The 27,500-nt window shown below is 52.1% G+C and overlaps 1 protein-coding gene across 1 annotated transcript in view; it reads left to right on the forward strand.

The window, feature by feature from the left end:
- The window catches only part of LOC308149939 (nucleosome-remodeling factor subunit BPTF-like), a gene marked incomplete at both ends in the record, with an annotated part of 44,494 nt that overhangs the window by 10,205 nt on the left and 6,789 nt on the right, over window positions 1-27,500 (forward strand). The window contains 24 exons of the mRNA XM_080522817.1: window positions 281-502; window positions 1,223-1,435; window positions 2,889-3,065; window positions 3,303-3,472; window positions 3,832-4,193; window positions 4,723-4,854; window positions 5,619-5,748; window positions 6,300-6,435; window positions 6,807-6,940; window positions 7,004-7,109; window positions 7,301-9,332; window positions 11,227-11,351; window positions 11,792-11,920; window positions 12,358-12,508; window positions 15,987-16,026; window positions 16,124-16,355; window positions 16,972-17,121; window positions 20,106-20,357; window positions 20,884-21,107; window positions 21,832-22,033; window positions 22,449-22,861; window positions 23,791-23,949; window positions 25,379-25,461; window positions 26,818-27,043. Of these exons, the coding sequence (XP_080378943.1) occupies window positions 281-502; window positions 1,223-1,435; window positions 2,889-3,065; window positions 3,303-3,472; window positions 3,832-4,193; window positions 4,723-4,854; window positions 5,619-5,748; window positions 6,300-6,435; window positions 6,807-6,940; window positions 7,004-7,109; window positions 7,301-9,332; window positions 11,227-11,351; window positions 11,792-11,920; window positions 12,358-12,508; window positions 15,987-16,026; window positions 16,124-16,355; window positions 16,972-17,121; window positions 20,106-20,357; window positions 20,884-21,107; window positions 21,832-22,033; window positions 22,449-22,861; window positions 23,791-23,949; window positions 25,379-25,461; window positions 26,818-27,043 (6,200 nt within the window). The remainder of the gene's footprint in view (window positions 1-280; window positions 503-1,222; window positions 1,436-2,888; window positions 3,066-3,302; window positions 3,473-3,831; window positions 4,194-4,722; window positions 4,855-5,618; window positions 5,749-6,299; window positions 6,436-6,806; window positions 6,941-7,003; window positions 7,110-7,300; window positions 9,333-11,226; window positions 11,352-11,791; window positions 11,921-12,357; window positions 12,509-15,986; window positions 16,027-16,123; window positions 16,356-16,971; window positions 17,122-20,105; window positions 20,358-20,883; window positions 21,108-21,831; window positions 22,034-22,448; window positions 22,862-23,790; window positions 23,950-25,378; window positions 25,462-26,817; window positions 27,044-27,500) is intronic.

Consider the following 27,500-nt stretch of genomic DNA (forward strand, 5'->3'; position numbering starts at 1 on the left):
TCTCACTCTCTCTCTCTCACTCTCTCTCTCTCACTCTCTCTCTCACTCTCTCTCACTCTCACTCTCTCTCCCTCCCTCCCCCCCTCTCTCTCTCTCACTCTCTCTCTCTCTCACTCTCTCACTCTCTCTCTCACTCTCCCTCCATCTCTCTCCCTCTCCCTCCATCTCCCTCTCTCTCTCTCTCTCTCTCTCTCTCTCTCTCTCCTCTCTTCTCTCCCTCCCTCTCTCTCTCTCTCTCTCCTCTCTTCTCTCCCTCCCTCCTCTCTTCTCTCGTTCCCAGAGGAGATCCTGGACCGTCTGAAGGCCAAGCAGGAGGAGGAGCTGCAGGAGGTGAAGCGGCGCGCGGCCCTGGAGTCCACGAAAGCTCGGATGGAGAGAGAGAAGGAGGCGAAAGAGGAGGAGGGGGAGGAGACTGAGGAGCCAGTGAAGAAGGAAGAGGAGGGCACGGATGAGAAGACGGCCCCCCAAGACCAGACGATTAAGGAGGAGAACATCACTTCAAGTAAGATGCACACACACACACACACACACACACCTCCCTTCCACAAGATCAATCGGCTATATGTTTATTTCTGTGTCTAGGAAAAATCAGGAACAGCGTACAATAATTAGCTATTGATTGAAGTATAGATTGAAATATAGATCTGTGCGGTTTTGTACAACCTTCTCAGCAACAGTTTTGTTGTTTCCCCTCTCTCTGCCAATTAGAAATCTTAGTTGTTGCTTGTCAACGCAGACAATGGCCACATGTTCCACAATGCTTTCATCAGTCTTTAGATGTTGACTGGGCCCAGGGTTGCCCGATGGGGCAGGTTACCGCCGAATGGTTACTGGATTTAGCGGTTTTTAGACTGTGGTTAGGCTGGAAATGACCAATCCCATCTGGCAACCCTGACTGGGCCATGTTGTTACACACCAGTGGGGCGAACGCTAACCTCTCTGTCATAACCACATCAAGACAGTTATGAGTTTGGAGTTTGCTATGGCCTCATCTCTAGCAGTCGAGTAGGGACACATATTCTAACATGATATAGGGTGCGTTCGTAAATACGCTCTGGAAATATGATCGGCACTCTTGGAATGCCTCTTCAGTCAAATCAAATTACCTGGTCGCTCTATGACGTTGCACCCAGTGTGCGCTCGGGCGCTCTGAGTGAATTTACGAACGCACCCATAGATCTATCCTCGGACCGTTTGTAATGTTCGTATTCCGTTTGTGTAGCCATGGTGGTGGCCCCCCCGCCGGGCGAGGAGGGCTCCGTCTCAGCGGGGCTTCCTAAGCCTGACGCCCCAGCTCCAGAGCCTTCCCTCCCCACCGCAGAAGCCCCTAGCCTGGCCTCAGGGGTCCAAGACCCCCCTCCCCTTCCCCCTCCTGGGGCAGGGATGTCTGGGGACAAAGGTCAAACCCCCATGGAGGTCGACCATGAGTCTAAAGGTACAGGGGAGGGGGGTTGGTGGTGTTACGGGTACATTTTGAACCCCCATCATCATAATCTGTCACCCTCCATTCCCGCTTCCTGTTCCTGTCCTTGGGTGTTCCTTTTGCCGTTGCAGCCCTCCCTCCTAACCCCTCATGCTGAATTCTGTCCTGTCATTGGTCGTTGTCTTTTTGTACCCCTCATTTCATTGGCTGCTGCAGAATTAAGTCATTTTCCGTGTCCCCAGACAACGCCTGGATCTCTCAGCTTCGGTTTGGATCACTCGTCACAACCCTTGCTTGCTTGAATCCCTGCTTTCTTCTTTGCTAAATGGCAGAAAGCTGATTGCTTATCGGCAATCGAGCAGCATTGTCTGGCTGGCCTGAATGTCATTGACTTGCAGACAAAGGAAGAAACGTTTTCAAGTGTTTCAGGCCTGGAGCTGTTCATTGATCCTGTGCGCTTTGCCTCTGTCTTGCTTGCTTGTCGTCATCGACACACACTCTGTTGGTACTTTACATGACAGAGAAGCTTGGATTGGTTTGGCCTGTCATCGCTGCTGTTAGGTCTATCCACCTGCATGTAGAGAAAAGAGCTTCATCTGTTTAATAGCGGTCCTCTGTGGCTCAGTTGGAGGGCATGGCGCTAACAACGCTAAGGTTGTGGTGGGTTTGATTCCCGCTGTGGTGGGTAAGTTGCTTTGGATAAAAGCGTCAACTAAATATATATATATATATATTTCTATGTGTATATAATTGGTGTTCATTTTGTTGCGCTGTGCCATCTGTGTTGCTTTTGTGTGATCGCTGTTTTTCTGTTTTGCTGTTTGTCTTTGGCCTATTTGTTTGTCCAAATTTGCATTTGATGTCGGCAATTATCTATTGCTTGCTGGCTCGCTCAGCATTGCAACCGTAATCATCTTCTCATGGAGTGATTAGTCATGCCTTTTGCGCAGAGGGGTAATGCCTGTGAGTTATTAATAGCTATTTAATGTCTGTGAGTTAGGTCCTCAGTGGTACTAACAATGCTGAGTTTGGGGGTTTGGGTTTCCCGCTGGGACCGTATATATACTAAAGAATGTATGCGCTCACTGCAGTGCAAGTCACTTTGGATAAAAGCGTAATATAAATGCCATATATTATTACCCCTGTTAGCTGTTTGGCTGATTGTATGTGTACGCTGCAGGAATTACAATGCATGCTGCTTGACACTAGAGGGCGCTGTTGCCTGTCAAATTGGACCTGGCCTGTGCCTTTGACAAGAGACAGTCCTTATGTGTTCCATCTGTGTCTGTTTTGATATGACGTTCTCTTCACAATTTTACACTCATTCGTCACAATGTTAGCTATGAGCTACCACTATCTCCTACTGTATTAGCTTACAATTGCTAATACTAACACTGTGGTGGGCTAGCCTTAGCTAAACAGTGACTCTACCGTCTTCTGATGTTTGTCTCTGTATCTCTTGTAGAGAAGGCTCTGTCTGAGTCTGGGTCTCCGAGCGGGGAGGGGGTCCCCAGCCCGAGCCAGCCCCCCCACCCCAGCCAGGAGAACAGCAACGGCAGCACGGGGGTCCTCAGGACCCCAGAGGAACCGGACCTGGCTGACAAGTCCTCCCAGTCCTCCATCACCAGCCAGGATGACCCAGGTCTGACCCGGGATAGATCACCCATCCAGGGGGGGGGTATTCCATCAACGTCGCGAAAGGAAAATCCAGGCTTATATTGATCAATCTCACGAGGCTCAGGAGGCTGATCAAAAATAAGCCTGGATTTTCCTTTAGCGACGTTGACGGAATACCCCCCCCCAGTTCATAGATCACATAGAAATATGACGCTGAACGCATGAGTTTGTAATTTTCATTCTCGTTTATCGACTTTATCAGGCGACGGGAAGCCGAACGGCGAGACCCCCGGCCCGGGAGGCAAGATGTCCGCCGCCACGCGCATGGTGACCCGCCTCCGTAACCCCGACAGCAAGCTGAGTCAACTGAAGAGTCAGAAGGTGGAAGCGGCCGTGCACGAGGCCAACAAGGTCTATAAGGAGGGCAAGGAGGTGAGACGCCAACCTGGGTTTACCCCCCTTGGTTTTACCCCCCTAGGTTTACTATAAGGCGGTATGTCAAGACCCTCCATAGCTGTACTCAAGAGCCAGCCTTCAGGGGAAACCCCAACAGGAGAGTTTTCAGTTGAAGCCACGTTGACGTATAACAGAACATTTCTCTGTAGCCTTTATTTCATTTTTTATCAGACTCTAATTCAAACAGAAATATAAGAGGTATTTCTGAATGTCTTATCAATGTGAAATGGCCAACTTTCTAAAAATAAACGGCCCCAAATCGGTTTCCAATACACCGATTTATATCTTTTATGTATTCTGATCTTTCAACCCCTCCTCCTCCACCCCTCCCTCAGGTCCTGGTCGTCAACCAGCAGGGCGACGTGTCCCGCGTCAGCACGCGCACCACCAAGGCGGTGGTCATGAAGGGCACCCTCAGCCACTTCTTCAAGCTGGGCCAGGAGGGCAAGTACCGGGTCTACCACAACCAGTACAGCGGGAATGCGCTGGCCCTCAACAAGCACCAGCACCGGGAGGACCACGACAAGAGGCGCCACCTCTCCCACAAGTTCTGCATGACCCCCGCCGGGGACTTCAAGTGGAACGGCTCCATCCACGGCTCCAAGGTGCTGACCATCTCCACGCTGAGGCTCACCATCGTCCAGCTGGAGAACAACGTCCCCGCCCCCTTCATGCACCCCAACTGGGCCTCTCACAGGTACCCCCGCCACCGCTTCAAACAGATCAGAGAAACCTCTTAAGCTGCAAAGAGATATGAGATATGACACTTTTTTGTTGTTGTTGTTGTTGTTGTTGTTGTTGTTTCGAATCCGGCCATCATCGACCTATCCTGCATGTCATCCCTCCTCTCTCTCACCCATCCTTCCTGTCAATCACTACTGTCTCTATGCCAATAAAGCAGAAAAAATAATAATATTCTAGACTGATATGAATGGCGTTGCGGAGAGAGCTAGAGAGTGAGGCTGTTATGACATCTAGCAGTCTTGAGGACATAAGAACTGTTGTTGTTGTTGTTGTGACCATGTTAATAATAATAATAATAGCTTAGATTTATATAGCGCCTTTCTCAAACCCAAGGACGCTTAACAGATTTCATAAACAGACAGACGGAACCGAAAAACAAAGCAAAGAAACAAAGACAACGAGAGTGACAACTAGACTAGGGGCCAAAGGCCTTAGAGAACAGGTGGGTTTTTGAGGGCTGATGTTGTCCTGTTCCCACCCAGGTCGAACTGGATCAAGGCGGTCCAGATGTGCAGCAGGGCCAGGGAGTTCGCCCTGGCGATGGCCATCCTGGAGTGTGCCATCAAACCGGTGGCCCTGCTGCCTATCTGGAAGGACGCGCTCGGACACACCAGGCGAGTACACACACACACACACACACACACACACACACCACACACACACACACACCACTATTCTCACACACACACACACACACACACACTACAGCCCTGTATGGTTAAGATCTTAACCAACGTTACACTCGTCTCTCAAACCATTGTTGTCCATCCATCCAGTTGCCACGGACACAAACGTGATTCTTCATCAAATCCTGACATGTCATATTACCCTTACTGTGCGTTATGACTGTGAGAACCGCATCAAACGCAGCCCCCCCCCCCCCCCCCCTCACTCCATCATACTCCGTCTCCCCGACCTGCGGTCTCTTTCAAGGGCGTGACCACCTCCTCCTTTTTAAGCCCATCGGTAGAGTAACGCCACTACCCAGCAGCCCCCTCTCTGCTCTCTGTACTGCGTGTACAGGGCCCAGGATGTTTACCCAGAGGTGATCAGCAAGCAGATCAAATGGCCCACCCCTGGAGCGGAGGATAATATTTACGTATACCTGTTCTACTGCTACACTGCTACCGGGGGGGAGCGACCACATCGCTGCCCTCCTTAAAGCTTTGATTATGGCCCCGTGTTCATTCCATGGAGCCCAGCCAAGAGCAACTAGGGAGTAACCCTCCTCTCTCTGGTTTTGATCTGGCCCAGCCCTCTCACTTACACGGTATGTTGAAACCAGAGTGTGTGTTTTGACTGTTTCCATCCCTGTTTTTTTTTTTGGTGGTGTGGTGTGGTGGGGGCGGGGGGGGGGGGGGGGGGGGTGTGACACCAGGTTGCACCGTATGACGTCCATCGAGCGGGAGGAGAAGGAGAAGGTGAAGAAGAGAGAGAAGAAGCTGGAGGACGAGGAGACCATGCAGCAGGCCACCTGGGTCAAATACACCTTCCCCATCAAGCATCAGGTACTGTTCACTCACACACACACGCACACACACACACACACACACACACACTCCCTCCCATTTACAAACGCACGCACGCACGCATACATACACACGCACACACACACACACACACACACACACACACACACACACACTGCCTTTTCATTTGGCCCTGTTTACCGACCCAGCCCAGGCCTTTTAAGTTGGATCAGCCAGGCTGTTATTTACGACCCAGCTGACCGTCCTCCATTAGCGCTAATCGCCAGGATGTGTTTAATTGCCACTTCCTGCCCCCAGAAGGCCGAGCGTTAAAGGCTCTTTGATGAGGCGCGTGTGTCCGTGTTCCGGTGTGAGGAGTGTCATGTTACACCAGAGGGCCCAGTGGCAGGTTGGCTAATGACTAGCGGGAGTGAACCCTGACCATTAGGTGGAGTTAGGGGGCGAGCAGCTGAGTTGAATGACCATAAGTGCAACTAACCAAGATTTCCGTACGAAAAAATCACCCGAATGAAAGAGTCAAACTACATAATATACTTCTCTGACCCTGTGTCTTCTCTCCCCCTCTCTAGGTGTGGAAGCAGAAGGGGGAGGAGTACCGTGTGACAGGGTACGGAGGGTGGAGCTGGATCAGTAAGACCCACGTCCATCGCTTCCTCACCAAGCTGCCCGGCAACACCAACCCCAACTACCGCAAAGAGCTGGAAGGTCAGCCGTGTTCCAGTGTGGTTTGGAATTTTATATCATTGAATAAAACTTTATTGATCCCCTGGGGGGAATGTCCCAGGCTTACGAGACTGCTGGATTAAAACGCATGGACCATAACTCATTTTGACAGCGGATTGTTTTTGTTCCTGTAATGGATTTTTCAACGTTTATTTTCCATTAGTTTCCAAATACTAAATCAATTTGAATTCTCATAATTCTCTTTGATCGATATGTTGTTATTACTATTAACTGGCAGGTCTGGCAACCTAAGAACGCACTGATGACACACGGCACACTAGACCTCCTCTTGTGACAAATGTAAATGTACCAAATGTAAACTGATCATCTCTTCTTTCTCTGTTACTCCTCAGCTGCCAAACTTGGCAAGAAATGCACGCTGCTGGACCTGAGTCGAAGGCCGAGTGTCGCGTCCCCATCAGCACCCAACCAGGGGTGCAGTAGCGCCACAGAGAAGGATGGGGGCGCCACCGCCCCGGAGTCCACAGTGGAACGCCTTCTGGAAGAAAAGATGGAAGAGGAAAAGCCTGAGGAGGAGGAGAAGAAAGAGGAGAAGGATGATCTGGTGGCGAAGGAGGAGAAGATGGAGGTGGAGGAGGCTGCTGAGAAGACGGTGGATCCCAGCCCATCAGAACCAGGACAAGAAGAAGGGAAAGGTTGGTACTCTTTAGACTTTCCTTGACTCTTCATTGATATAGTTTAGACTCTCACCTCTTAAAAAAAAAAGAGAAGAAGAATCTGTATAAGCCTATCCATTATCTATTACAACCATATATCTCCATATGTCCAATGCTAGGTTGATGATATGTAATAATATGTTAACATGTCAATGTTGTGTTTCTCCCAGGGACCAGCAGCAGCCAGGGGGACATGGAGGAGGAGGAGGAGGCGTCCCTGAAGCAGGAGGTCCTGGGCCCCGACGAGAGGCCCTTCAACTACGACGTGGTGGACGTCAGCCTGGGCTTCCTGACGCGCATCGCCTACAAGAAGAGGAAGGCCTCCAAGCTGGACGGTCTGCTGGAGCGACGCGTCAAGCAGAACACCCTGGAGGAGAAGCAGAGGCAGGCCACCCCCCCAGGAGTTCAACCCACCCCAGTGAAGGCCACCCCCGCCGCCCAGCCGCCGAACCCACCCCAGCCCCCGGCTCTGGCTCCGGCCCCGGCCCAGCCGAGTCTCTTCACAGTCAAAGTGGACGGTAGACCACCGCTAGTGGCGCCTACGGCTGCTACTGCAGTCCCGGTCCCGGTCCCGGTGGCCGTCAGAGGGGAGGCCCCCCAGGCTGAGGCTTCAAACACAACAGCTGGGGGTCTCACTGTCCCACCCAGCACACCCAAAGAGCCCCCAGGGCTACAGCAGAACCAAATGACCCCCCAGAAACAGGAGGAAAACCTCCCAGAAAGGACTATGGGGCCCCTAGGGGCTAGTTCAGGGCAGACGGGGATTAAACCGACCAGCGCCGGTACGGAACCGATCTTGAACCATCCTCAGAGCTCAGGGGGGACCCACGTCACTGATGCAACCAAGCCCACCCTCACTCCCACCGAGGGCGCTAGGCCTGAGGCGGCCATTTTGAAGCCTGCCTCGACATTATTAACACCCGCAAGTACTGTTGCCCCAGAGGGCGTCCAGAGCGCAGCTACGGTTCCTGTCGCCGGGGCCGAAGAGAACGGCAAGGGAGGGCACCTGGAGGGTCTCGGAGAGAGACAGGGCAACGGGCAGAGCAGCCCCCAGACCTCCCGCGTCCCCCAGGTGAATGGGAAAGATACCACGGACCCCCAAGCCTTGGTCAACTCTGTCCCTGTTCCTAGAAGCACTGAGGCCAAGGTGAACAGCCTAGGCAGGGCGGAGGGAGAGGGTCAGGGGCTATCACTAAAGGACAACGCCGTAGTCACGCAGAAACCCCTGCCTAACGGTGACGTAGTAGCGGAAAAAACGGGGCCCGCCGGCTCAGAACCGACCCCGGCTCTGAGGGGAGAGGCGGGGAGCAAGGTGTCGGTTTCGGAGCAGCTGGACTACCAACCCTCGGCCAAGATGGTGAGGCTGGAGAACAACGTGGAGAACCTGGGGTCCGCTGCCCAGAGCGCACCGCAGCAGCACAACAACACCACCGGGTCACAGCCCATACGGACCGAACCGACGACCGCCACCGTCAAGCTCAACAGCGTGGCGCCCTCGCCTGTGACCTCCGCCTCTGAGACCAGCAGCCTTAGCAACAACGTCACCGAGGCGAACAGCAGCGGGAAGGCGGAAGCCCTCAAGACCATCATCACCCAGGTTACCACGACGACCACCACAACCACCACCACAGTGGCCACGGAGACGCGGGCGGCGGCGGAGGTGGTGTCGAGGATGTCGCCGGGGGGCGGAGCAACAGCAGCAGCAGTAGCATCATCGCCGGCGGTCTCCGCCACGGAGAGCAACGTGGTGTCCACCCTCACCTCCATGACCAAGACCACCACCGTGACCAAAGTGCGCTCGCCCACGCACGACAGCCAATCGGACGAGAGCCAGAGCGAGACGGTGACGTCGCAGGAGCTCAAGCTCCTGGCCTCCGTCAGTAAATCCTCCAGCGGGCTGGCCGGCTCCTCCTCCTCTTCCTCCCTCTTGTCCGTGGCGGTGCACTCCACCAAGGGCCGCGTCCGCCTCCTCAAGTTCTCCCGCACCAAGAAGACGCGCTCGACCACCGCGCTGCCCTCCTACCGCAAGTTCGTCACCAAGAGCCAGCAGAAGAGCATCTTCGTGCTGCCCAACGACGACCTGAAGAAGCTGGCGAGGCGCGGGGGCATCCGGGAGGTGCAGATCTTCAGCTACAACGCCAAGCCGTCTCACGACATCTGGCCCTACCCCTCGCCGCGGCCCACCTATGGCATCACGTGGAGGTAGAGAGAACCTCCTTTGTTAGATTTTTCTCTTTAAAAAAAACAACAACATTTGATTGAGAACGGCCTTAGAACGGTCCTAGTCCTGGTCCTTATTCTTAAGCCTTGTTTGTGAAACCCGGCTCCCTATGATTTTCCACACACACTACTTCACTAAAGTTGATTCGATAAATATATATATATATATATAATCCAGGCCAGCACTCTCATTAAAGAAAAATAGATAATAGTTGAATGCAGTTTTCTGCAGTTGATTCACACAGACGGCTTTATGGTATGGCATCACATATCAACCAGCTCAGTGGCCTTGCGGTTAGAGTGTCCGCCCTGAGATTGGGAGGTTGTGAGTTCAAGTGCTTGGCACTCAGCATTAAGGGTTGGATTGGGGGTAAGACCCTGTGACATACCAACATCATGTCCAGGGGGTGTACTTGTACATCAAGCCGCCTCATGCTATGGAAACAGGAGAACTACTGGTACTTGTACACACAGTCTTTCTTTATGTGTGTGTACTGTGTATCTTTATGTGTCTTCAGTGTGTACAGGATTTGATTGCAGCCCAGCACAAACACACCTGATTTATAATGAACACTTGTCTCAATTGAAGTAGCTAATCATCTAACCGTGATCTTCAATTTCAACCAGTATTAGTTGGTCAAGCTAAGCTGAAACAATAACATCGCGTTGACACACACTGCATTTATCCACCCCTGCGTTCCCCTCTCACGCTAGCTGGCTGTGTTTGAGGAGGCTTGCAGTTGAGGTCCAGTGAAGGTGAACTTGTTGTTCTTCATGATGATCTGAATCATGTGAACATGTCATGGCCTGTTGATTTGTTGGTTATGTCTTTCCATTAGTGGCTTTGGCCCTGGCACTCTGGACGGTCAAAACAACCTGACCAGAGGACCGTGTGTGTGTATGTGTGTGTGTGTGTGTGTGGGGGGGGGGGGGGGGGGGGGCGTGTGACTGTGTGGGTGTGTGTGGGTGTTTGTGTGGGTGTGTGTGTGTGTGTGAGAGAGACTCTGTTTGTGTGTGTGTGTGTGTGTGTGTGTGTGTGAGAGAGAGAGAGACTCTGTTTGTGTGTGTGTGTGTGTGTGTGTGTGTGAGAGAGAGAGAGAGAGACTCTGTTTGTGTGTGTGTGTGTGTGTCTGTGTGAGACTGTTTGTGTGTGTGTGTGTGTGTGTGTGACTTGTACGTGCGACACACCAGACCAGCGGTCTCAGAGCTCCAGTCGTCAGGAACAGACGTGAATCATCCCGAGGTTGTCAGGAGTGTCAGGACGCGACGCGTTGCGCAACAACTTAAGGGATGTTTCCCCGTCTGTGGTCACCGGCATGGAAAAGGAATATCTTTCCCTTCTGTCCTCCTCCTCCTCCTCCCTTAATGTTTTCATAGAGACGTTTGTTCAGTGTTTTTTAAATAGCCGTATAGAGGAAGCCCTGTAGGCATACCATAGAGTCAGGTTCATCACTGAGCCTCCGACCTCAGGGATAATAAGGAAGGAACACACAGGTTCAGAAGGTTCCCCTCACCTCCCCTGGGCCGGGGGTGTAATCTCGTCTGACATCTCAACTGTGTGAACTGTTTCCAGTTACCTATGAGGCAACAGATGTGAACCCAGACGGTGTGTGTGTCTGTGTGTGTAGCTACACTACACGGAGTGTGTGTGTGTGTGTGTGTGTGTGTCTGTGTCTGTGTCTGTGTCTGTGTGTGTCTGTGTCTGTGTGTGTGTGTTCGAGACGTTGTGTGTGTGTGTTCGAGACGTTGTGTGTGTGTGCGTGTGTGTGTCTGCGCGCCATGTGTGTGTGTGGTAACTTTTCTGTCTGTCTCTAGCCAGACAACCATGTACACAGTGAGGGTGTTTTAGTAACCTTTAACACCCCCCCCCTTCCAGGTACCGTCTCCAGACAGTGAAGTCCCTGGCGGGGGTGAGCCTGATGCTGAGGCTGCTGTGGGCCTGTCTCAGGTGGGACGACATGGCGGTGAAACCCTCCGCAGCTGTAGGCACCACACGTACAGGTAGCCTGACCTTCTCTCTCTCCACACACACACACACATGCATGCACACACGCACACACACACACACACACGCACGCACACATACATGCACGTAAGCCTCTGTTAAATGCATTGTTGGACAAAATGTGTGTGGGTGTGTGGGTGTGTGGGTGGGTGTGTGCGTGTGTGTGTGTGTACTGATTTTCAAAGTATCAGTTAAGTTTGACTTATTAAAGTATATTTTTACAGGTAAATATTACATGGTAATATAGTGCATACTACCACTGAAAATATTTATCTTGACATCGGCTACACCTAAAAGTCAGACGTTCCTATTATGTCATGTCTTTATTATGTCATGTCTTGGAGTGTTCTCGGCATCTTCTTTGGAATCTTCCTCCTCCTCCTCCTCCTCCTACCATTCCATGCCAACCCAGCCCTATCCCCACTCATTGCCACAGAGACGTCGGAGACGGAGATCACCACCACGGAGATCATCAAACGCCGGGACGTGGGGCCCTACGGCATCCGCTCGGAGTACTGCATCAGGAAGATCATCTGCCCCCTGGGGGTCCCCGACACCCCCAAAGGTGAGAGAACAATGTCTGCTGCAGCCCCACTTCCATGTGACAGAGGTCCAGACGCTAAAGCTAAACTTGGGTCGGAAAAACTTCATATAAAAGGACGAGTGATTGATTTCGCCCTCGAGAGTGAACGAAATCTCTTGCCATTCCCATTCTCTCTGCGTACTTGCTACCACCTCTCTCTCTCTCTCTCTCTCTCCTCTCCCTCCCTTTTTTTCTCTCTCTCTCTCCCTCTCTCCTCTCTCTCTCTTTCCCTCTCCTCTCTCTTTCCCTCTCCTTCTCTCTCTTTCCCTCTCCCTCTCCCTCCCTCTCTCTCTCTCTCCCTCTCTCCTCCCTCTCTCTCTCCCTCTCTCTCTCCCTCTCTCTCTCTCTCTCTCTCTCCTTCTCTCTCTCACACACTCTCTCTCACACACACACTCACTATGTCCCGCCCCCCCCTGCAGAGACCCACACCCCCCAGAGGAAAGGCCTGCGCTCCAGCGCCCTGCGGCCCAAGAAGCCCGAGCCCACCAAGCAGACGGGCCCGGTGGTGATCGAGTCCTGGGTGGCGGAGGAGGAGCTGGACCTGTGGGAGATCAGGGCCTTCTCTGAGAGGTCAGAGGGCAAAGGGTCAACGGGAGGGGTTGCAAGGGCACGACAAATACCTGGCATATGTTGTACTGGACAGGGGGGTATTCAGGGGCAAAGGACATGGGGTATGTTGTACTGGACAGGGGGGTATTCAGGGGTAAAGAACATAGGGGTATGTTGTAATGTCATGAATGAATGAATGAATGAATGGACTTTATTGTCATTGCTACAGTACAGGTACCAAACAACGAAATTTAGGAGGGGTGGCTCCCCTGGTGTTAGGAAAGGGAAAGAAAAAAACACTTTTAAAAAAATCACAAGAAGGGAAGGAGCTGGTTTACATAAATAAAGGCTATGTACACAATCCACTGTACTATACTGTACAGATAGACGACTAGGGTTGTCATATTGCACAATAGTATTGTTTCACGTTATTTAAAGTGTCACAGTTTGCAGGCTTGAAATGTACATGTTTGTGCCTCAGCACTACACCTGATTTTTTTTTTCAGTCCAGCAGCTGCCATACAATCCGTCCAGACTGTCCAGGGCCCAGAACTTAGGTCTTTGCTGTGTTCAGGGCCTGGACGGCCCTGTGGTAGAAGCTGTTCTTCAGTCTGTATGTCTTAGCGGCCAGGGTCCTGAATCGCCTTTTCGAGGGCAGCCTGGTAAAGTGTACGTGCCCAGGGTGGGTCGGGTCCCTGGAGATCTTGGAGGCCTTCCTGAGACAGCGTGTGTTGTACAGCTCTTCCAGAGAGGGCAGGGGGGCGCCGGTGATCTTCTGTGCTGTTCTCACGACTCTCTGTAGCGCATTTCTCTCCGCTGTTGTGCAGCTGGAGAACCAGTTACAGATGCCGTAGGTGTGGATGCTCTCCACTGCGCCGCGGTAAAAGGTCACCAGTATCTCCTGCTTGCTGTGTTCCTTCCTGAGGCATCTCAGGGTGTATAGCCGCTGTTGTGCCCTCTTGATGGTGCCTTTTGTGTTGTCCTTCCAGGTCAGGTCATCCCGCATGTGATGTCCCAGGAATCGGAGGGTTGAGACTCTCTCCACGCTCTCTCCGTCGATGAGCAGGGGCTGGATCTCGGACTTTTTCCTCCTGAAGTCTACGATGATTTCCTGGGTCTTTGACTTGTTCAGCAGCAGGTTGTTAACCTTGCACAGCTTGCTCAGTTGCTCTACCTCATCCCTGTACGCCGCCTCGTCCCCCCCCGAGATACATCCCACCACGGTGGTGTCGTCTGCAAACTTTACGATGTAGTTGCTGGGGTGGACGGGGGTGAAGTCGTAGGTGTAGAGGTTGTAGAGGATGGGGCTTAGCACGCAGCCCTGGGGGGACCCAGTGCTGAGGCTGAGGGCTGTGGAGGTGTGGGGGCCCACCCGCACCCTCTGGGGGCGGTCGGTCAGGAAGTCCTTGATCCACGCACATATAGAGTGTGATAGACCCAGGTCTAGTAGTTTGGTCACTAGCCTGTCTGGAAGGATGGTGTTGAAGGCGGAGCTGAAGTCCACCAAGAGCAGTCTCGCGTAGCTGTTTCCCCTCTCCAGGTGGGATAGAGTGGCGTGGAGAGTCGTCGCGATGGCGTCCTCTGTGGACCTGTGGGCTCTGTAGGCGAACTGGTATGGATCCAGGTTGGGCGGGAGGCGTGTGAGTATGTGGGCCCGGACTAGTTTCTCGAAGCACTTCATGATGATTGGTGTGAGTGCCACCGGGCGGTAGTCGTTTAGGCAGCTCACCGTGCTTTTCTTCGGGACTGGGATGATAGTTGAGGTTTTCAGGCAGGGTGGGACGGTGGCCTGGGACAGGGACTGGTTAAAGATGTTGGTGAAAACCCCGGCCAGCTGGTCGGCGCAGTCTCTCAGCACCCGTCCCAGGACGCCATCCGGCCCCGAGGCTTTCCTGGGGTCCACCGCCTTCAGTACGCGTCTCACTTCATGCTCTGTGAGGGTGAGGCTGCTGAGAGCTGGAGAGAGTGGTGTTTGTGTTGCGGTTACCTCCGTTCGCCCCTCGTCGAACCGGGCGTAGAAGGTGTTCAGCTTTCCCGCCAGCAGGGGGTCGTCCTCTGCGGCTGTGAGCCTGTTGGCTCTGAAGTTTGTCATCTGCTGAACCCCCTGCCAGATACCATCAGTAACAACGATCTCTGGCAGAGAACGGGCGAACAACCAGTGGAAGAACAAATCAAGAGAAGAAGGTGGGGATGGATCGGCCACACACTACGCAAACCAAACACCAGCACCACCAGACAGGCCCTTAGATGGAACCCCCAAGGCAAAAGGAAGAGAGGCCGGCCCAAGAACACCTGGCGCAGGGACTTGGAGACAGACATCACACAGAGTGGACTAACATGGAAACAGCTGGAAAGCAAAGCACAGGACAGAGGACCCTGGCGAACTGTTGTCGACGGCCTATGCTCCTCCAAAAGGAGCGATAGATAGATAGATAGACTTTATTTGTCATTGTTACAGTACAGGTACCAAACAACGAAATTTAGGAGGGGAGGCTCCCCTGGTGTTTAAGAAAGGAAAAAGAAACACATTTTGGAAAAAGCATAGATGCATAAAATCACAAGAAGATAAAGAGCTGGTTTACATCAATAGAGGCTATGTACACAATCCACTGTACTATACTGCACAGATAGTCAACTAGGGTTGTCATATTGCACAAGAAAGTATTTTTTTTTTAGGCGTAAGTAAGTAATACCTTGTCCAGTGTTTTTTCTCCTCTTGTTGCACATTTCACATGCTGATAGAACTTGGGTAGTACTGCCTTCAGGTCGACATGATTGAAATCTCCTCCTATGATGTGAATAGCCTGTGGATCAGTGCTTTGTTGGCCACTGATGACGTCATATAGCCGCGCCAATGCTAGGCTGCCGTCCGCGCTAGGCGCTATGTACACACATGTTATAAACACCGCGTTAAACTCCCTCGGGAGGTATGTGGGTCGGCATTTAACAGTCAAGTATTCCAGGTCTGGGGAGCAGTGGCTACTTACAGTTTTCGTGTTTAAGCACCAGCTATCCTTCGTCGATATTATGATCCCACCCCCTCTTGACTTGCCGCTAAGCTGCGTTCGGTCAGCGCGATGTAGGGTCCGTCCCTCCAAGCTAACAGCTGAGTCCACAATAGTGTCATTTAGCCAGGTTTCGGTCAGAATAATCACACAGCTATCCCCCACGATGTTGTTTTTAGCAACCTGTAGTCTCAGTTCATCCATCTTGTTCGTCAGGGACCTGACGTTGGAAAGGAAAATACTCGGCAAAGCAGGTTTGTCAGGGCTACGTCTTAGCCTTGCTAACAAGCCTCCCCGGCGGCCCCGTCGTTGCCTTGGGTGAGTTTCACCAGAGAACTGTGAGAGAAGTCTCACTTCAAAATCACTTAGACTAACTGTGTTGTGTCAGTTATTTTAGGCAAAAATCACCCAGTTCACTGTTCTGTTGATGGGTTTTTATTCCAGCTGGTTCTGTGGTTAAAGTGGATGTGAGAATCCTATTTGTGTCTTCCCAGGGTCGAGAAGGAGAAGGCCCAGGCAGCGGAGCAGGCCAAGGTGAGTTTACACCCTTCTTTCTCCTCAAGAAGTATTTCAGGTCATGTTTCTTTTTTTTACATTCTGGCAGTACTGAACTCTGCATTTTTTGTCCCAGAAGCGTCTGGAGCAGAAGCAGGGCTGTGGCTCCACCACCGTCATCCCCATGAGCAGTCCTGTCACGCCAGCCACCACCCCCAAGGTCATCCTGGGGTCCCTGGCCGGTCAGGTCACCCCCGGAACCAAGGTGGTACTGGCCACCAAGATGGGCACCCCCGTCACATTCCAGCAGAATAAGAACTTCCAGCAGTCGTTTGCTTCCTGGGTCAAGCAGGGTCAGACCAGTCAAGGTACGTCAAAGGAGGTCCTCTTGCGTTGTTGGTAAATACACAGTATTCATACAGTATATCAAATGTAAAAACGATATATTATATATTCATGAAAATGTGCTCCTGTTCTAATTGGGCGTTACATTTCTGGAAGTAGCTTAGAAAGGTGACGGATGGTCTGTTTACACCTGCCACCATGACTAAGTGCTACACCTGTTAGGTAAACCTCATGAACTCCCACTGAATGTTTGACTCCTTGTTCGGAGGCGAACATCTGACTCTCTATTACTAGCTGGGCTTGTTCAGAGTTGTTTGCGAAGCCAGCTTGTTTGTTGATCAGCCTTCAGTGTGGCAGCCCCCACCCTCTGGAACTCTCTCCCCAAGGATATCCGCGACTCACCAACCCTGGACATATTCAAACCTCCCTTAAAACCCACCTTTTCACCATTGCATTCAACCTTTAGTAGCTGTTTCACTGTTTCTTGTTGGTGTGTTTGTCTCTCTGGCTCTGTTCTGTTTGTCCCATTCCCTTGTAAAGCGACCTCGGGTCTGTGAAAGGCGCTATATAAATGTAAGTTATGTTATTATTATTATTATTGGCTGGGAACTGGGATCTCATGGGGATGTTTCCTTTCAGCCGGCGGGGGCACGGTGACCACCCTGGCCACGTCGGGGGGCCAGACGTTCCAGATCACGGGGGGGGGGAAGGTGCTCACCACCAAGCTGCCGGGACAGCTGCCGCCCAACAGCAAGATCGTCACCATCAACGTGCCCACGACGCAAGGAGGTAGGCCCTCACCTGGGGAGGATGGGTGGAGGGGGAGGATGGGAGGAGGTGGAGGCCCACACCTGAGGGAGGAGAGGGGGAGAGCGGGAGAGGAGGACAGGGAGGCAGGCCCTTCCCCAGGGGAGAGGGGGAGGTAGGCCCTCACTCGGGGGAGAGGGGGAGGGGAGGAGGGGGAGGCCTACACCTGAGGGGGGAGAGGAGGAGGCGGAGGAGGCAGGCCCTAACCCGACATTGATAAAGTAATAAAGTGATGGATTTGACAGTGGCTTCAATAGTGCAAAAATGCTGTGCGTAGTACACTAACTAGGTAGTAGTGGGGGGATCACTCACCGAATCCATTGCATTGCAATATTTTGGCTTGACTAGCGAGTGTGCCATTGATTCTCAACAACATTGAAATTTATTTACATTTTTCGGAATAAAAACCAACATTTGGTCGGTTGCCGACTTGTTCCCTCTTTCACCAGCTGTCGTCACACGAGGTCTATTTTCGACCAACTTTCCCTTTCGACGTCCTGCCCTCTCTCCTGACCACTAACCTAATTTGCCACTTCAGACAGCCCCGTGTACTCACACGTGTATTGTGGTCCCATTGTGGTGCTGCCCCGTCCATTCCGTGCCAAGGTTCCCGTTGCCGTGCGGCGTCCGTTCCGTGCCAGGCTCGTTGCGGGCGGCCCCACAGTGTGCCAGCCTCGTGCGTCAGTTTCTCAGTCTGGAGTGGCAACATCATGTCTCGTTGTGTCCTGTCGGCATGGTAATCTAATAGGAACGTTATTTTAAGTGGCATTGGACGGTAGACTTGTGTAGTCTACGGGTTAGCCCAGACAGTCTTTTGAAGTCCAGTAAGGTAGCTGACATTTAATTCCCGAAGTCAATATTGACCCAGTGAGATGAGGTCCATGGTTCAAATACAGCACCACCTGTGCCTGGCTGAGGTCACGGTATATCCTTAGGTGATGAATAGTGTCACAACACCGTCAAATAGAAATAGGCCTTGTTTGGATGTCCCGCCATGATTGAATTGGACAAACTTCTGGTTGCCACTGCCAGTGTGGGTGAGGTAGTTTCCAATGCCTTAAGGGGGTGAAAGATGACGTTTTTTAAGCCGTCTATCTGTACCAAATCGTGTTTGGATCTGGCTGCGTAGAATATGGTTTTCCATCGTGCTGGGTACAGAAGTCAACCGTAAGCATGTGGGTTTGTTTTCGCACGATTCTGTTGGTTTGTTTTGAACAATTGGTCCCCCATTCCTAATTATCCTTAGAAAACGATGGTTAGAGAGTTGGCTACACTCATAGCCACACACACACACACACACATACACACACACAAACACACACACACTCAAGGCACTCACTTACACACACATACACACAAAACCAAGTGTGCGTGTGAGTGTGAGTGAGTGTGTGTGAGTGTGTGTGAGTGTGAGTGTGTGTGTGAGTGTGAGTGTGAGTGTGTGAGTGTGAGTGTGAGTGTGAGTGTGAGTGTGAGTGAGTGTGTGTGTGTGGATAGGGCTTAATTACTCCACAAACAAACATCAGGTCTGTCCAGTGACACAGTGTTTGGCCCAGAGAGAGAGAGTATTAAGCGAGGGTATTAAAGGGACAGGGGGCATGTTTATCCAGCGTGACTTGTTACAGCGTGTGTTTGTTTTGGAGCACGGCGAGGAAGTCAGGCAGGAAAACAAGTTTATCCTCGGGTCTGCTTCCTCAGACAGGTAACCCGCTATGGACAGAGGGAATTTTTTTCTTCCCTCTACTACTTTTTCCCCTTTCCTTCGTTTTTTTTTTCTTCTTCTTCTTTCAAATAAAAGTGTGTCGGTGTGCCACTCGCAAACCCTCCAAACAGTTACTCCATAGAAGTGGGTGGGTTTGATGTGTGGCCAGAGCTGAAGGCCCCGCTCGCTAGGCCTTTATGAATGGTTGAAACCTGCGTGTTTGAGGAGGGAAACCCTTGATGTATAGCTTTACCTGATCGCTTGTGGGGTTCAGAAAGGGTGAAAGCCACAGAAGAAGGCGTGGGAGAACACTTTTTGATTTCTCGTTTTTTCGGGGGGTGGGGGTTAGGGTCTGCCGTCCATGCGAGTCGACGCACATTGAAGCCCGGCCAAAATAACAAACACATAAACCACTCGCTTTGTTGAAGGAAAATAAAATGTATGATTTGGGGGAAATGTCTCATACATTAATGTATGAGCTGGTCGTATGTGATGGAGTCAGAAACAACGTGGCCGTCAGTGACACACCTTTGGAAATGTTGTTTACTCCACTGGGCTAATATTTACCATGGTTACGATATCAAAGACGACGAAAAAACTTGGAAAGGAAGGGGAAAGCCACGAGTTATGGATTGGGCAAGGTATTGATTGATACGTGAGCGGCGTGTTCAATGGATCGTTTGTGCCAAACTTGACTGATAAAGTCTGTCTTGTTGCCTCAAGTACCGGCCTGGGTAACGTTCTACATTTCTGTCTCCCGGGGTCGTGAACCTTTGCGTGAGGTGATTGAATAATGGTTAATACATAATTTTTAATTGTATGAAATTGAAACTTGAAATTATATTTACATTCGCATTTATTATATTGAACTGTTAACCGTTCATAACCAGGAACAATGCGATTGGTGGCCAAGAAGGTTTTTAGTTTTGTTAAAAGATGGCTTAAAGAGAACCTCCTGTTGGAACAAAATCCTGTCTCTGTCTTTGTGTCCATAACACTGATGCTGTATGTTAATTAGGGGGTAGTGGTGGACTAGTGGAGAGTGAGCTGGACTGGTGATCAGAAGGTCATGAGTTCAAATCCCACCTGGGGAACATCACCACCCCCTTGAGTAAGGCACTTAGCCCTAAATGACTCCAGGGAGACTGTCCCTGTAATCTCTAATTGTAAGTCACTTTGGATGAAAGCGCCTGCTGAATTTTTTTTATAACAACTGTAATTGTAAATGTAATTGATTGTCGTGATGTCATCATGCTGTCTCTAGGGATGATCCAGCAGAAGGTTCTGGGCATCATCCCCGCCAGCCCGCCGGGCCGGGTCCAGACCTTCAGCCCCTTCCAGACGCGCACCACCACCACCATCAACATCCGGCCCAGCAACCCCGGGGCCATGCAGCAGGTGCTCACCACCGGAGCCCAGATCCGTCCAGGCATGACCATGATCCGCGCCCCCATCCAGCAGACAGGAGCCCTGGGCAAGACCATCCTCCGCTCCCCCCTCATGGTCCAGCAGCCAGGTGAGCTCTCTTTCTTTACGTGTGTGTGTGTGAGAGAGTGTGTGACACAGGAATGAATGAAGACTCACGCACATGCTCACACACGCACACACACACTAAGTACCGTGTGTGTGTGTTTGTGTGTGTGTGTGTGTGTGTGTGACACAGGAATGGGTGTGTGTGTGTGTGTGAGTGAGTGCGTGTGTGTGTGTGTGTGTCTTCATTCATTCCTGTGTCACACATTCCTGTGTCACACACTAGGGGTGGGCATCGACGATCGATAATTGATCGATAAGGATCTTGGTCGATCACAAAATAAAACATTTGGTCGATCACAAAAAAAAAAAAAAAAAAAAAAAAAAAAAAATTGTGATCGACCAAATGTTTTATTTGGTGATCGACCAAGATCCTTATCGATCAATTATCGATCAATTATCGATCGTCGATGCCCACCCCTATCACACACGCACACTAAGTGCCATGTGTGTGTTTGCGTGTGTCTTGGTCTTCATCCCTCCCTGTGCCCCCCCCCCTCCCTCCCCCCCAGGTCAAGGCGGTCAGCAGCAGGTGGTCACCCAGATCATCCGCGGCCAGCCCGTCACCACCGCCAGCCCCACCATGTCCACCATGGCGCAGCAGAGGGTGGCCACCGCCCAGATCCCCCAGCCCGCCACCGCCCAGACCCCCCAGGGGGTGCGACCGCCGGGCCAGGGCCAGGGCCAGGTGAAGCTCACCCTGGCACAGCTCACACAGCTCACTCAGGGGGCCCAGGTGAGCTCAGCAGCTCTGCTCTAACCTGGCTCTCTAGGGTTCTAGGGTTCTAGAGATTCTAAACGTTCTAGAAAATGTCTGAAGAAGATTTGATATATTAACGATTTTATAGGGGGTTATATTGTCTCTCTTTTTTTTCAAGGTTTTTTTATTGTATTTTCCACAATATATATATACAGGACCACATTTAAATATATCCCCCAAATCCCCCAAATACCAGTTTTCCGAAGAAGATTTGATATATTTTAAGGGGGTTATATTGGTCCTCAAAAAGCAGTTTGTTCCCCCCAGTTTCGGCCAAGCACGTTATTGTGAAGGATGTGTGCAGTTCTCAGGGTTTATAGGACCAGTGTGATAATACAACGAGTGACCACAGTGTTATGTCTACTTCTAGCGTGGAAATGAAGCCGTGGTCAAAATGCATGTATCTCCTGAAACACTCGCTCGTTTCACGCTGAATCTCCTCTCTCCCCCACCCTCTCTCCTCTCTCCCCCCCTCTCCCTCTCTCCTCTCTCCCCTCCTCTCTCCACTACCCCCCCCTTCTCTCTCCCTCTCCCCTCTCTCCCCTCCTCTCTCCACTACCCCCCCCCCCCTTCTCTCTCCCCACCCGTCTCTCTCTCCACTACCCCCCCCCCCCCCCTTCTCTCTCCCTCTCCCCTCATCCCTCCCCCCTCCCCCTCTCCTCCCCTCCAGAAGCAGCAGAGCACAGTGGAGCGTCAGCCGGGTGCCCAGCAGGGCCTGACGGTGATGATCCAGGGGCAGGGCCAGAGCACGGGCCAGCTGCAGGTCATCCCCCAGGGCGTGACCGTCATCCCCGGGCCGGGCCAGCAGCTGATGCAGGCCTGCCTCCCCAACGGCCAGGTCCAGAGGTTCCTCTTCACCCCCATGGCCCCCGCCGCCCCCGCCACGCCCACCTCCACTGCAGGTAAGGGGGGGGGGGGATACACACACACACACACACACACACACACCTCCACTGCAAATAAGGGGACACACGCACACACACACACACACACCTCCACTGCAGGTAAGGGACACACACACACACACACACACATCTCCACTGCAGGTAAGGGACACACACACACACACACACACACACACACACACACATCTCCACTGCAGGTAAGGGACACACACACACACACACACACACACACACACACACACTGGTACACACATATTCATAATATCATATCCACAGGACATTGAAAGCTACCCTATCATTTGACACACACACACACACACACACACACTCATCAATGACAGTCAATACAATATACCTCTTTAAGGTTTAACGACCCTCCCTTTTTTTCGTTCTCTCTCCTCCTCCTCTCCAGCCTCCACCCTCCAGTCCCAGCCCCACCCGGCCACCACCAAGACCCCCGCCCAGCCCGCCCAGCAGGCGGCCGCGCCCGTCCAAGCCGGCGCCCCCCTGGCCATGGGCACCCCTCCGTCTGCCACGCCCCAGGGCCAGCTGCCCCCCCAGACCCAGGCGCAAATGCCCATCCAGTCGCCCACCCCCCTGCAGGTGAAGACCCAGACCCAGGGGGGCAGGCCCCAGCTGCAGCTCGGCCAGTCCCCGCAGCTGATCACCGTCCCTGGGCTGCAGCAGCAGGTCCAGGTCCTGGCTCAGCTCCAGGCCCAGCAGGGGGCCCCCGGGGGAGCTCTACCCCAGCAGATCAAGCTCCAGCTCCCCATCCAGATCCAGCAGCCGGGGGCCGGGCCCACCGGCGGGGCCCAGGCAGGACAGGTGGGTTTCCTGGGGCGAGGTTGAAAGTTGAAAAGTGCAACAACAACAAAAAAAAAGTGCGCTTTATTGTTTTTCTTTTGAAGGTACAAAATTGGACTTTGGATCTTCGGGGCTTCCAGCAACTCAGTTAAAAACACAACGCACTTCCGATATAATCACACAAGACAAGCCGAGGAAAATGAATATAATATATATTCGTTTTTATTTTAGTTTTAGAATATCCATTTTAAATCCCCGACACTTATTGATGCTGCTGCTCCATCTAGGTTAGGCTAGGCTAGGTTTAGGGTTTTCTGGGTTAGCGTTAGGGCTAACTTCGGTCTTCACACTGACCCACACCATGGTGTGGAGTACCTCCACCCACCATGGTGCTGAGCTCTCTCTGGAACCCTTCTCCAGGCGGTCCTCTGTGGCTCAGTGGGTCGAACATTGCGCTAACAACGCTTAGGTTGTGGGTTCGATTCCCGTCGGGACCGTATACACCGGAAAAAAACGTACGCACTCGCAGCAATGAAAGTCGCTTTGGGTAAAAGCATCAGCTAAAATGGCATATATTACATATACTGTATACAGGGTTCCCATGGGTCCTTGAAATCCTTGAAAGTTTTTGAATTTGAGAAAAAGAAATCAAGGTCTTAAAAGTTTTTTGAAAATAGACATTGAAAGTTTGAATTCCCCCCTGTCTCTGTCTCTCTCTCTATATATTTTTCTTTAATATATATTCAAAAATGTTTTACTTAGCTCAACTAGTTCTGTCTCAAACTATGCCGTGTTTGGTCCTGGAATTTGAGGGAATTGAGTCCTTGAAAGTCCTTGAAAGTCCTTGAAAGGTGCTTGAAAGGTGCTTGAAAGGTGCTTGAATGTGATGTTTCAGAAGGTGTGGGAACCCTGGATATGTAGTGATTGTATGATGTGTTGCTGTGCTCCAGGTGGGTAACGTGGTGACCATCCAGACGGCCAGTGTTCAGGAGCAGCTCCAGAGGATCCAGCAGCTCAGGGAGCAGCAGCAGCAGAAGAAGAAGCAGCAGGCCGAGGCCAAGAGGGAGCAGGCCCTGGCCGCCACCAGCCAGAGTGACATCCAGAAACAGGTGGGGGGGGGGCGGTGTGTGTGTGTGTAGGGGGGGTGTCCATGTCTCCGCGTGTGTATATCTGTGTCTCTGTGTGCACGTCTCTGTGTGGGTGGGTGGGTGGGTGGGTGGGTGGGTGGGGGTGTGTGTGTGTGTGTGTGTGCGTGTGCGTGCGTGCGTGTCTCTGTGTGTGTGTGTATGTCTCTGTGCGTGCGTGTCTCTGTGTGTGTGTGTGTGTGTCTCTGTGTGTGCGTGTCTCTGTTAGCGTGTCTCCAGGGCTTAAAGTTCTCCGGCACAGTGCCGGATTTCCGGCGCGGGGGAATTTTGAGCAAAAAAAAAATTTCACATGCTATTTGTTTACATCGTAATATAAAGAGTCATCTTCAGCAAAGAGACAGTTCCGCCTACCAATGTTATCCCATTGCTCAAGCCAACCAACGACTTCTAGCCAATCGGAGGCAGAGTAGTGGGGCGGGCCTTAAGAAGTTTGATTGAGTGTAAGGGTGCCCCGCGGTGGTGTAGCGGTCTAAGCACTAGCCACTAGTGCAAGCTGCCCACCGGGGACTGGGATCGAATCCCAGCTCGCCAGACCCGGATATGGCCGGGGCACACACAGGGAGCGGCATATTGAGCGGCCGCTCCCGAGGGCGGTATAGGAATATTTCCGGACAAGGATCCGTCGCGCAACAGCGCCCCCGGAGTGCCGGAATAACGGTGCTGGGCTCGAGGAGCCAGTCAGCTAGTCTGCCTGGCGGCCTCCTCTGGGGCTGCCGGCCACGGGGTCGTGCGGCGGATCCTATGCAATAGGCAGGGGATAATTGGATGCTAGGTTGGGTTCAATTGGATACCAAATTGGGTGAAAAAGTGTCTCGGTGTGTGCGTGTCTCTGTGTGTGCGTGTCTCTGTGTGTGCGTGTCTCTGTGTGTGCGTGTCTCTGTGTGTGCGTGTCTCTATGTGTGTGTGTGTCTCTCTGTATGCGTGTGTCTCTGTGTGTGTGTATCTCTGTGTGTGTGCGTGTGTATCTCTGTGTGTGTGTGTGTGTGTGTGTTCAGGCGTCCAGCCAGGAGCAGGTAGTATAACAGTAGAACAGTCGGCCCCTCGTCCTCGTCCATCAGTACATAAACACTCCCCTCCAGCAGCCCTCGCCCATGGACCGGTTTATTTTCTGACCTGTCCCTGTCCTCCTCTGTCTATTTTAGATACCGCTGTGTGTGTGTGTCTGTGTGTGGGAGTGTGTGTGTGTATGTCCGCGTGTGTGCGTGTCTGCAGAGTGTGTGTACAGTGTACCTGGTCATTGTGATGATGTAACCGTGTGTGTGTGGGCTCTGTATGCACGTGTCACTGCGGCCGTATTCTATATATGCGTGGATTTTCCGTTCTGTCAGGCTGACGTGTCTCCGTGTGGTAGGATGACCTTTGACCCCCTCTCCCCCCCCCCCCCCTCCCCCAGGTGGTGATGAAGCAGAACGCCGTGATCGAGCACCTGAAGCAGAGGAAGACCATGTCCCCCGCAGAGAGGGAGGAGAACCAGAGGTGACCCCGCCATACCCTGTGTTTGTGTCTATTGGTGTCTATCTGTGTGTGTGTGTGTGTGTGTGTGTGTGTGTGTGTGTGTGTGTCTGAGGTGTCATCCGTTCCCTCCCTGTGGGATACCCAGAGGGGTTATATATAACTGTCCGGGTCATGAGAAGGGTTAGACACGAACCACACAGTAGACACACACACACACACACACACACACACACACACACACACAAATACACTGGGCCAGTACACCCACTCACTGCAGCTGAACCAGACCTGAAGCAGGGATGGCCAGGGGACTGTGAGGTCACTACTGTGTCTGTCTGTCTGTCTGTCCATGTTTTCCGTCTCTACATCTTTCTCACTCCCTGTCCTTTCTCTGTGTGGTTGGTCACAGTCTGGGAACCAGGGTTGATCCTGACGCGTGTGTGTGTGTGTGTGTGTGTGTGTGTGTGTGTGTGTGTGTGTGTGTGTGTGTGTGTCTGTGTGTGTGTGTGTGTGTGTGTGCTTGCACAAGTGTGTGTGTGTGTGTGTGTGTGTGCTTGCTTGCACTCGCACAAGTGTGTGTGTGTCCTCTCCCTTTCCCATGTGCAGAAACAGACAACCTCAGGCTTTCCTCCTATCTATCCATCCATCTCTCACCGTCCGTCCCCAGCCCCCCACCCTCCCTCCGCCCCCCCCCAGCCCCCCACCCTCCCTCCGCCCCACCGAGGTGCACATGTGCCCCCCGGTACGGCCCAAATAAACACACCGAACAAAAACACTCTGGACATCTGTCAGCCATGTGACCCTCTGACAGGGCTTCCTATTGGATGGCCAGTGTTCCATCCAGGAGAGTGATGTCACGGGAGGTTTACGTCCAACACACACGGACATGTTACGCTTCTGGAAGAGACATTAAGGAATAAGCGTTATAATGAAGCGTGAGCATTAGCAATACACACATTTCAATTATGTCCCAAAAAAGTATGCAGAGAGAAGTATGCATAAATAAATATGGCCTTTGGTGCACACGTTATTTGGATATTCCCTCTGTGTTTGGACTACGAATAGGAAGGAAAAAATAAAGGGGGGAAACACTTCCTGTTGAAAAAAAACTGAACAACAAACGATTAACTAAACTCCTGGTCACCTAAAATAGATGGGACACGAACCATAAACTGAACTCTTTCTTCACCCTCCCCTTCCTCCTCCTCCTCCACCTCCTCCTCCTCCACCTCCAGGATGAGGAGGAATAAAAAGAGAAATAGAAAGAAATAAAGGGGGGAAACTTCATCTTAAAAAAAAGAAACGGATTAACAAAACTCGAACCATAAACTAAAGTCTTTCTCCACCCTCCCCTTCCTCCTCCTCCTCCTCCTCCAGGATGATCGTGTGCAACCAAGCCATGAAGTTCATGCTGGACAAGATCGACCGGGACGAGAAGCAGGCGGTGAAGAGGAGGAAGAAGGAGGAGTCTGTGGAGCAGAAGCGCTACAAGGCCAACGCCACCCGGCTGTCCTCGCTGCTCTACCGCCACAAGGAGAGTCTGAAGGCCGAGATCCTGAAGAAGAGAGCCCTGCTGGACAAGGACCTGCAGCTGGAGGCCCAGGTGAGACACACACACACACACACGCAGGCATACACACACACACACACACACACACACACACATACTGTACATACACACACGCAGGCACACGCATACACACACACGCGCACACAGACATACACATACACACTCGCACGCAGACACACACACAGGCAGGCACAAACACACGCAGGCACACACACACACACACATGCAGGCACACACACAGACACATGCACACACACACACACACACACACACACACACACACACACGCACGCACGCAGGCAGGCACGTGTGAGCAGATCAACTCAAACACACACTCCAAACACTCCAAACAAGCTGTCACACACTGTCAACACACTCACTCACTCTCAAACCCACACACACACACACACACACTCACACACTCACTCACAAACCCTCACACACACACTGACTCGCTGATTCATTCACTCTCAAACACACACACTCATTC

The sequence above is a fragment of the Nansenia antarctica genome, assembly GCF_963989245.1.
Source record: "Nansenia antarctica genome assembly, chromosome: 2".
NCBI classification, from domain to species: domain Eukaryota; kingdom Metazoa; phylum Chordata; class Actinopteri; order Argentiniformes; family Microstomatidae; genus Nansenia; species Nansenia antarctica.